A 9,799-nucleotide genomic window follows, 5' to 3' on the forward strand; every position below is an offset into this window, starting at 1 on the left:
TTTGTGAATTCGGCCCTCAGTTTTCACTAAACCCACTTTCTGGAATAGGGCCCAGGTAAACATACAGGTAAACAGGTAATGACTGATCACAGATCACAGATTACAGATTACAACCAGTTGAAACTTCTCCTGGTTAGAATTCCTTCAGTGTTGATTGTTGAGGAGCTGAATTATCCTCAGAGGTCTCTTCCTCTCAGAAACACACACACCAGCTGATTTACACCAGGAAACACTCTGAACTAAATCAGTGTTTCTCTGATGCTGCTCGTCACAGAGGAGCTGCTGACAACAGTATTTGACTATGAATGTCTCTATCTAGAGTCATTGTTTGGTTTATCTGTTCTGGGCTACTGTAGAAACATGACAATGCAACATGGTGGTCTCTGTAGAGGTGAGGATCAGGTCTGGGTTTACAGGTGAGGATCAGGTCTAGGTTTACAGGTGAGGTTCAGGTCTGGGTTTAAATAAATTCAGTGTCTGTGAAACATAAAAGCAAATTCATCTTTAATTTTTATTTGAATTCATCAGATTTTAATTTTTATCAGACATTATTCCATCGGTTGTTTTTCCTACATGGTTCAGTCCAGTGTGATCCTGGTGGTCTGGGTTCTTAGGGATCTCATTGAACTGGAACAAAATAGTTTTGGGGGTTCCTGTGTGACTGTAACACTGCTGCTGCTTTACCAAACTGTGAGTCCACCAGGTCTTTGGGTTCCGGTGGTTCTGATCCTGAAGTCCATTTGACGTCTTTAGGTTATCTTGTTTCCATCTTCCTGATTCTGGTAATAATCCTTGTTGTGTCCTCCTGAATGTCCCTGGTGTGTCCCTGACCTTTTGGTTCTTCAGGTTCTGTGTGGTCTCAGTCCTTCCTGTTCTGACAGCTGCAGGTTTTGTAGCTGTCTGCTGACCTGGTCCTCTGTGTTCTGCTGGTTCTGGTTCTGCTGGTTCTGCTCCTGATAAAAAGGAAACACTGTTGTTACTGTAAACAAAAATCTTTACATCGAAACCACCGGAGGTTCTGATCTGAAGGTTCTGTTAGGGTCAGAGGACATTAGGGTGACAAACCAGACACTGTGTGTGTGCGTGTGCGTGCGTGTGCGTGCGTGTGTGTGTGCGTGTGTGTGTGTGTGTGTTCTTCTCCAGAGAGTCGCCACCTTGTCGTGGTGGAGAGGCTTGTGTGTACCAAAGATACCAAGAGCATTGCCCTCCGGAGCCAAGCTCCTGGTAGGGTCACCCATAGCGGTAAGTTTGAGGGGGAGGTGCCAGACGAAGCGTGTCTCAAGAAAGACCCCAAAAGCAGAGCAGGCGGAGGATGGTGTCTGGGTAACACATGGACTATCACAACGGCTGTATTGGTGGAAGAAGGCTGCAGCAGAGGGGCGCTTCCAGCCGTCATGGAGTCCATGCCGTTGGAAACAGGCTGCCTCTGTCAAGGATGGTGTGGTGGTTGACTGTGTACCAGTCTCCCCACTTTAAAAGAAGTCACGCACAGGCATCCTCTTGCAGGGGAAACTCCATCTGCACACCCCATTTCCCAAGCCCTGTGGCGATAAGTGAGTGGCGACAGGGGCAGGACCGAGAAGTCTGGGAGGTCCTTGTCACAAACTGGCACACAGGCGGTGGGTGAAGTTGAGTTGCCAAACTCTTGGACTGAGGCAGGAGAGTTCTCCGGTACCTTCACCAATGCCTGAGCAGCCCTGTTTAGGGACCACACTGCTTACCCCAGTAGGGGAGGGGGCTAGAAAAGGTGCCCTAAAATTTTGTCTGCCTCACCTCTGTCCTGGCTGGGTTACCAGTGGGATCTCCTCCATGCGGTCAGAAACAGAGAAAACTTCAATTTGGTGCCTGGAATGTGTGCACCCTCCTCAACAGTGACTCCAGTGGGCAGCCAGAGAGACGTACAGCCTTCGTTGCAAGGGAGCTATGGAGGTTTAATGTCGACATCGCAGCTCTCTCTGAGACCAGACTGGCAGATGAAGGACAACTGAGAGAGGAAAGGGAAGGATACACCTTTTTTGGAAGGGCAGGCCTGCTGGAGAACCTAGGATATATGGTGTTGGATTTGCCATCAAAAACAACCTGGTGAGGCCACTTTCTGAACTACCACAGGGCATCAGAGAGTGCCTAATGACAGCCCGGCTGAAACTGGACAGCAACCAGATGGCCACCGTTGTGAGTGCTTACGCTCCCACTCTGAAGTCACAAGACAACATCAAAGAAGCCTTCTATGCCAGCCTGGAAAACATTCTGTCAGCCATCCCAAAAGAAGATAAAATCATTCTCCTTGGGGACTTTAATGCTAGAGTAGGCCGGGATTATACAACATGGGGTGATTTGGGGTGACCATTGGAAGTGAGGAAGTAGGTAATATCAACTCCAACGGTGTTCTCCTCCTGTCCAAGTGTGTAGAGCACAATCTCACTGTTACCAGCACTCTTTTATGGCAAAGGAATAAATTCAAAACATCCTGGATGCAACCCCCGATCCAAACACTGGCATCTGATTGACTACGTCATTGTTCGAGTCAGGGACAGGCGTGATGTACACCTCACAAGAGCAATGACTAGTACAGATGGATGCTGGACAGACCATCGTCTCATCTGCTAAACCATGACCCTCAGACTCATGCCAAAAAGAAGAGGGAGGTGAAAGCAATGTTGCCTTGCCATAAACACCAAGAATCTTGAAACACCTGGCACCCAAGAGCTCCTTGAAGCTGCACTAACAGACAACCTGCCATCAGAGTACCCTAACAATGTCAAAGCACACTGGAGTGCACTGAAATCCTCCATCCTGACTATCGGCAAGAAAGCCTAAAACCTAAGAGGAACCAGGCCTTTTGTGCATGGCAGAAACACATCACCTACCAGACCAAAAGGCAAGCCCACTCTACAGCCAAGGCCATTGTTCAGCGCTGAATGAGGGGACTTAAAAACAAATGGTGGACAGAGAAAGCTCGCGAAATTCATCATCTTGCCGACATAGGGGACACCAGGGGATTCTTCAGTGCCACCAAAGCAATACATGGACCCAGCCACCGTGGATCCAACCCCCTTTGGTCCAAAGACAGGAAGAAGATCATGAGGTCAAGGCCCACTGGAGAGAACACTTTGAGGATCTGTTAAACCAGGAAACAACTGTCGATGAGGAGGTTCTTAACAGTATTCCACAACTTCCCATGAGTGAGGATATGGCTGACCCACCAAGCCTGATGGAGGTATATAATGCCATCTCAGCAATGCGGAACAACAAAGCCACTGGCACTGATGGGATCCCTGCTGAGATTCTGAAGGCTGGAGGGGCTAACCTCCATCAGCATATACATGCACTTATCAAGAAGATCTGGGACCTGGAGGTGATACCATCAGGCCTCAGAGATGCCCTCATTGTCATTGTCAAAGCAGACTGTGGGAACTACAGGGGAATATCACTTCTGTCCACTACAGGGAAGATCATTGCTCACATCCTTTTTAAGAGACTCTTCAGAAGAGATCCTCCCTGAATCCCAGTGTGGTTTCCGTCTTGCCCATGGTACAACTGACATGATCTTCACAGCCAGACAGCTACAAGAAAGATGCAAGGAGCAGAAGCAACCATTATACATGGCCTTCATAGATCTCACCAAAGCCTTTGACTCAGTCAACCATCAGGCCCTCTGGACAATCTTATCCAAATTTGGATGTCCAGAAAAGTAGATCAGGGTCCTGAGACTCTTACATGACAACATGTCAGCTGCTGTCCTCTGCCATGGCAGCGAGACTGAACCCTTTCAGGTGGAAACTGGTGTCAAGCAAGGCTGTATCATTGTCCCCACCATGTTCACAGTTTTCATAGCCGCCATCCTCCATTTTGTTGGAAACAGTGCACCCAGCGGTGTCCAGATAATCTACAGAAAAGATGGTAATCTATTCAACCTAAACAGATTCAAAGCCAAATCTAAGGTCCTCCATATTTCCATCATGGAGTTACAATATGCAGATGACAATGCTGTAGTAGCCCATACAGAAGAAGCTCTTCAGGCCACCCTCAATGCTTTTGCAAGGGCCTACCGGCTTTTCGCTCTCACCATGAACATCAAGAAGACCAAAGTCCTCCACCAACCCCCACCAGACACCTCTATATCCCCGCCAACAATAACAATTGACAATGAACGCCTTGAGAATGTTGACCACCTCTTTTATCTGGGAAGCCACCTCTTGTCTAAGGCGGACATAGACTGTGAAATAAACCACCGAGTCTGCTGTGCCAGTGGCGCTTTTTCAAAGCTTCGCAAAAGGGTCTTTGAAAATCCTGACCTACACTGAACAAAAACATAAACGCAACACTTTTGTTTTTGCTCCCATTTTTCATGAGCTGAACTCAAAGATCACAACGCGCGTGCACTCTGCTCAGACACACATGAAACAGCCACACATATGCAAAAGATAACAAATAAAAATATGATTACAATGTGAAAGGTTATTATTGTGCACATTAAAATATTTATCAGAAACACATCTTAATGGTCAGTCATTAATCAGAATGATCTAATCGCAGTAATAATGATCATCATAATCCGGGAGGTCCAAGCTCGCAGTGTCCGACTGCGAGCAGACCTGCATGGGCTGATGATGCATACCCTGTAAAATGAACTTGTCTTTCCCAAGTGAATTGTGATCATTTTGGCATGTAAATCACAAAATCAAAGATATGAAAACGTTTGATAAACTTTATTTTGACATAAACACAACAATAACCAGCTTCTGTGAACTAAAAACGTAAACTTATAGCCCTACAAGTACAAATGTATATGTAAAAAAAAAAAGCTTTTAGAACGTAAAACTGAAGATCATCTTGTCAGGAGGAGGAGGAGGAGGAGGAGGATGACCCCAGCTCCGCAGCCAGCGCGCAGCCAGACCAGACGGCCCGGGTGCAGCCACGGGACCAGCCCTTCCTGCACCTTCAGGAGGCTCTCTAACCTCCCGGGTTGAAATAAAATAAATTGAATAATTTACAATTTGTTGACAGCATTTCTCTTGTGCGTGCGCGCTCTCTCTTTCTCTCTTGCAGCAGGGGCGGACTGGCCATCTGGAGGTTCTGGAGAATCACAGAACGGCCGGTACTCCAGGACTGCCGGCGGCCGCCACAGAGTCATCACCGTTTTTTTGTTTGTTTGTTTGTTTCCTTTTTCTCCCTGATAATCTACTGTTCCACGTCCAGTCTGCTAGGTGGCATGATAATCTACTGTTCCACGTCCAGTCTGCTAGGTGGCAGCCTTTAAATTGGATGGATTGGATGGATCTAAATAGGGCCCTATATCTGTGTTAGTGAGCACTTCTCCTTTGCCGAGACAATCCATCCCACCTCACAGGTGTGGCATATCAAGATGCTGATTAGACAGCATGATTATTGCACAGGTGTGCCTTAGGCTGGCCACAATAAAAGGCCACTCTGAAATGTTCAGTTTTATTACACAGCACAATGCCACAGATGTCGCAAGTTTTGAGGGAGCATGCAATTGGCTTGCTGACTGCAGGAATGTCCACCAGAGCTGTTGTCCGTGAATTGAATGTTCATTTCTCTACCATAAGCTGTCTCCAAAGGTGTTTCAGACAATTTGGCAGTACATCCAACTGGCCTCACAACCACAGACCACGTGTAACCACACCAGCCCTGGACCTCCACATCCAGCATGTTCACCTCCAAGATCGTCTGAGACCAGCCACCTGGACGGCTGCTGCAACAATCGGTTTGCATAACCAAAGAATTTCTGCACAAACTGTCAGAAACCGTCTCAGGGAAGCTGATCTGCATGCTCGTCGTCCTCATCGGGGTCTCGACCTGACTGCAGTTCGTCGTCGTAACCGACTTGAGTGGGCAAATGCTCACATTCGATGGCGTCTGGCACGTTGGAGAGGTGTTCTCTTCACGGATGAATCCCGGTTTTCACTGTTCAGGGCAGATGGCAGACAGCGTGTGTGGCGTCGTGTGGGTGAGCGGTTTGCTGATGTCAACGTTGTGGATCGAGTGGCCCATGGTGGCGGTGGGGTTATGGTATGGGCAGGCGTATGTTATGGACAACGAACACAGGTGCATTTTATTGATGGCATTTTGAATGCACAGAGATACCGTGACGAGATCCTGAGGCCCATTGTTGTGCCATTCATCCACGACCATCACCTCATGTTGCAGCATGATAATGCACGGCCCCATGTTGCAAGGATCTGTACACAATTCCTGGAAGCTGAAAACATCCCAGTTCTTGCATGGCCAGCATACTCACCGGACATGTCACCCATTGAGCATGTTTGGGATGCTCTGGATCGGCGTATACGACAGCGTGTTCCAGTTCCTGCCAATATCCAGCAACTTCGCACAGCCATTGAAGAGGAGTGGACCAACATTCCACAGGCCACAATCAACAACCTGATCAACTCTATGCGAAGGAGATGTGTTGCACTGCGTGAGGCAAATGGTCTTTTGTGTGTATAGAAAATGTTTAGATCTTTGAGTTCAGCTCATGAAAAATGGGAGCAAAAACAAAAGTGTTGCGTTTATATTTTTGTTCAGTGTACTTGCCAGGACCAAGCTGCTTGTGTACAAAGCAGTCATACTACCAACACTCCTCTATGGTGCAGAGGCATGGACCACTTATAGTAGGCATTCAAGAACACTTGAGTCCTACCATCAGAGATGCCTACAAAAGATCCTACATGTGAGCTGGGAAGATTAGAGGACAAACACCAGCATCTTATAGGAGGCAAATACAGACAGCATCACCACCACCATCACTGAGCACCAACTCAGATGGACAGGACACGTAATACGGATGCCTGATACCTGCCTTCAAAAACAAGTCCTCTGCTCTGAACTCTCCACTGGTCAGTGTGCACCTGGAAGCCAGAAAAGGCTCTACAAGGACAACATCAGAACCAATCTCAAAAAATTCAACATAAACAGCTCAAAGTGGGACGCTACTGCCAGTCAAAGACCTGCATGGAGAAACTGGCTGCATAAAGGTGCCACTTTCCATGAAGATCATCTGTGTGTGTGTGTGTGTGTGTGTGTGTGTGTGTGTGTGTGTTTGTTGTGGTGTGGGACCTGTAACTGGAAGCTGTATTGGGACAGGGTGGAATACAGGAACTGGTACTGCTCTGTGGTCTGTATCATTCCACCCCTGCAGAGGATGAGGAGGACAGGTTAGAGAGACTGGAAGGACAGATCAAATACAGAGAGACAGGAGGAGGAGGACAGGAGTAGGACAGGAGAGGAGGAAGACAGGAGGAGTAGGACAGGAGAGGAGGAGGAGGGCAGGTGATTGTTTTTAACCTACCTGTCCAGTCGAAGCTGACAAACTGTCTCCAGGATGTCCACCTGTCCAGTGTCTCTGAGCTGCTGAACGCCGATACTGCTGACAATGAAACAACCTGTCCTCCCAATACCTGCACTGAGGACAGGACAGGAGAACAGGAGAGGAGGACAGGGGGACAGCAGTACAGCGGGAGGACAGGGGGTCAGGGGGACAGGAGGGAAAGGAGGACAGAGGACAGGAATGGTTTGAGAGTCTCCTAAATGACCATAAGGACAGACAAAAATCCAAATTCCATTTAATTCAGGACAACAAACAACAACAGACAACAACAAACAACAACAAAAACAACAATAACACACAACAGACTGACAGATCAAACATCAAACAACAACAACAACAACAACAACAACAACAACACAATAGCAAACAACAGACAACAACAATCAACAACAGACAAGAACAGACAACAAAAACAACAATAATAATAAAACAATAACAAACAGTAACAACAACAAGCAACAATAACAGACAACAACAGTGGCCTGTACTACGAAGCAGGATGTGGAGTTAGCGAGGTAACTTCAAGGTTATTCTGAATTTACAGTACTATGAAGCTGGTTCTCTTTGTACCAGGATAAATCACCATGGTAACTGATGCTGAACAGCTGACCTGAGGGGTGTTCCAGAAAGTGGGTTTAGTGAAAACTCTGAGTGTGTTAACCCTGAAATGAGGGAAACTCTGGGTTTTCAGTTCCAGACAGAGAGGTAAGTCAAACTCAGAGTCAATCACCATGGCAACTGACTCTGTGAACATAACCTGCTCGCTGGCAGGTTTTCTATAAGAAACCCTGAGTTCACCCTGTCTCCTCCCTACTGCCGAGCCTGAAGCAAGCTGGCAGACACACATGGGTTGTTNTTCTACTGTTATTATACACATATGACTATTGTCACACATGTATACTGTCAGATATTAATATATACTTTCAACATATTGTATCACAGTAACCAGAACTATAATTATAATATTATTACTTTCATTAATGTTGTTGTAAGCTACTGTCATTACCGTCTGTTCTGCATCTCTGTCTCTGTCTCTGTCTCTTTCTGTCTCATTGTGTTATACGGATTACTGTTAATTCATCATGTTGATCTGTTCTGTACGACATCTATTGCACATCTGTCCATCCTGGAAGAGGGATCCCTCCTCAGTTGCTCTTCCTGAGGTCTCTACCATTTTTTTCCCCCGTCAAAGGGTTTTTTGGGGAGTTTTTCCTGATCAGCTGTGAGGGTCCTAAGGACAGAGGGATGTCGTATGCTGTAAAGCCCTGTGAGGCAAATTGTGATTTGTGATATTGGGCTTTATAAATAAAATTGATTGATTAATTGATTGACACACCGCAGACGTGCGGTCTCATCAGAGCAAATGTTGTGCATCGCGCTACGTTTCTGGGTATGACAGTTTTAAAGGATTCAAATTTCAAATAAGTCATCAACCATCTATATGTGCTTAAAATAGCTGCTGAAATTAGCAAGGATTCTTTTTTGATATTTTTTGGGGGGCATTTTGCCTTAAACTGACAGGACAGTTAAGCGTGACATGCAGCAAGGTGCCACAGGCCGGAGTCGAAGCCGGGCCGCTGCGCCAAAACCAACCTATATATGTGACGCCTGCTCTATCCACTGAGCCATCCCATCAAATAAGATCCTGCTTGCTAAATTTCCCATGCTGCCTCTCTCTCCTTGGCAGCTTTAGTGCTGTTACTTTGTTTATGAAATACATGCTCATATTCACTGTAGGCATTCATGAGCATCTCCAATTCCACAGGTGTAAAATAAGTTGATCGCTTTTTCTCTCCGGTTGCCATGGTGACTCGAGGTATCAGGGCTCCATTGATAATGGCTTTTTATTGTGGTTGTGCACGTGCTTAACTCAAGGTGTACCTACTCAGAGCTGACTGAACTAATTCAAATCAGCTGTTCTGGAACCAGATACTCAGAGTTTCCCAGCTCAGGGTAAGTCAAGTCAGAGTTCAGAATTTGACTCAGAGCTTGTTGAACCTCCTACCTGGAATACCCCTCTGCTCTTGAGCAGGTTAACTTCAGGTTAAAGGATCACTGGTTTCCACTGGTTTTAAAAGAGCGTCTAACAAACACAGAGATCACACAAAGAAAGTTCGCTCCTTGGTATAACTCTCAAACCCGTAAGTTAAAACAAATATTGCGAAAAATTTGAAAGGAATTGGCGATTAACCAAACTGGAAGAATCTCGTTTAATCTGTACAGACAGTCTCAAAACTTATAAGAGGGGCCTCCGCAATGCCAGAACAAACTATTACTCAGCTTTAATAGAAGACAATAAGAACAACCCCAGGTTTCTTTTCAGCACTGTAGCCAGGCTGACTGAGAGTCAAAGCTCTATTGAGCCTTGTATTCCTTTAGCCCTTAGCAGTAATGATTTTATGAGCTTTTTTATTGACAAAATTCAAACTATTAGAAGCAAAATTCATG

The 9,799-nt window shown here is 46.2% G+C and overlaps 1 protein-coding gene across 4 annotated transcripts in view; it reads right to left on the bottom strand.

Moving 5' to 3' along the window:
• Positions 1 to 492: 492 nt before the first annotated feature.
• LOC126402460 (tyrosine-protein phosphatase non-receptor type 7-like) overlaps positions 493 to 9,799 on the bottom strand; it is a 41,189-nt gene continuing 31,882 nt past the window's right edge. For 3 of the 4 annotated variants that reach the window (XM_050064471.1, XM_050064474.1, XM_050064472.1), the window contains 3 exons: positions 7,313 to 7,426; positions 7,081 to 7,156; positions 493 to 953 (listed from right to left, as the gene is read on the bottom strand). In XM_050064471.1, coding sequence (XP_049920428.1) covers positions 843 to 953; positions 7,081 to 7,156; positions 7,313 to 7,426 — 301 coding nt within the window. In that variant the 3' untranslated portion in view covers positions 493 to 842. The remainder of the gene's footprint in view (positions 954 to 7,080; positions 7,157 to 7,312; positions 7,427 to 9,799) is intronic. The other variant, XM_050064473.1, reaches the window with a different exon arrangement.

The sequence above is a fragment of the Epinephelus moara genome, chromosome 16 (genome assembly GCF_006386435.1).
Source record: "Epinephelus moara isolate mb chromosome 16, YSFRI_EMoa_1.0, whole genome shotgun sequence".
Lineage (NCBI taxonomy): Eukaryota > Metazoa > Chordata > Actinopteri > Perciformes > Serranidae > Epinephelus > Epinephelus moara.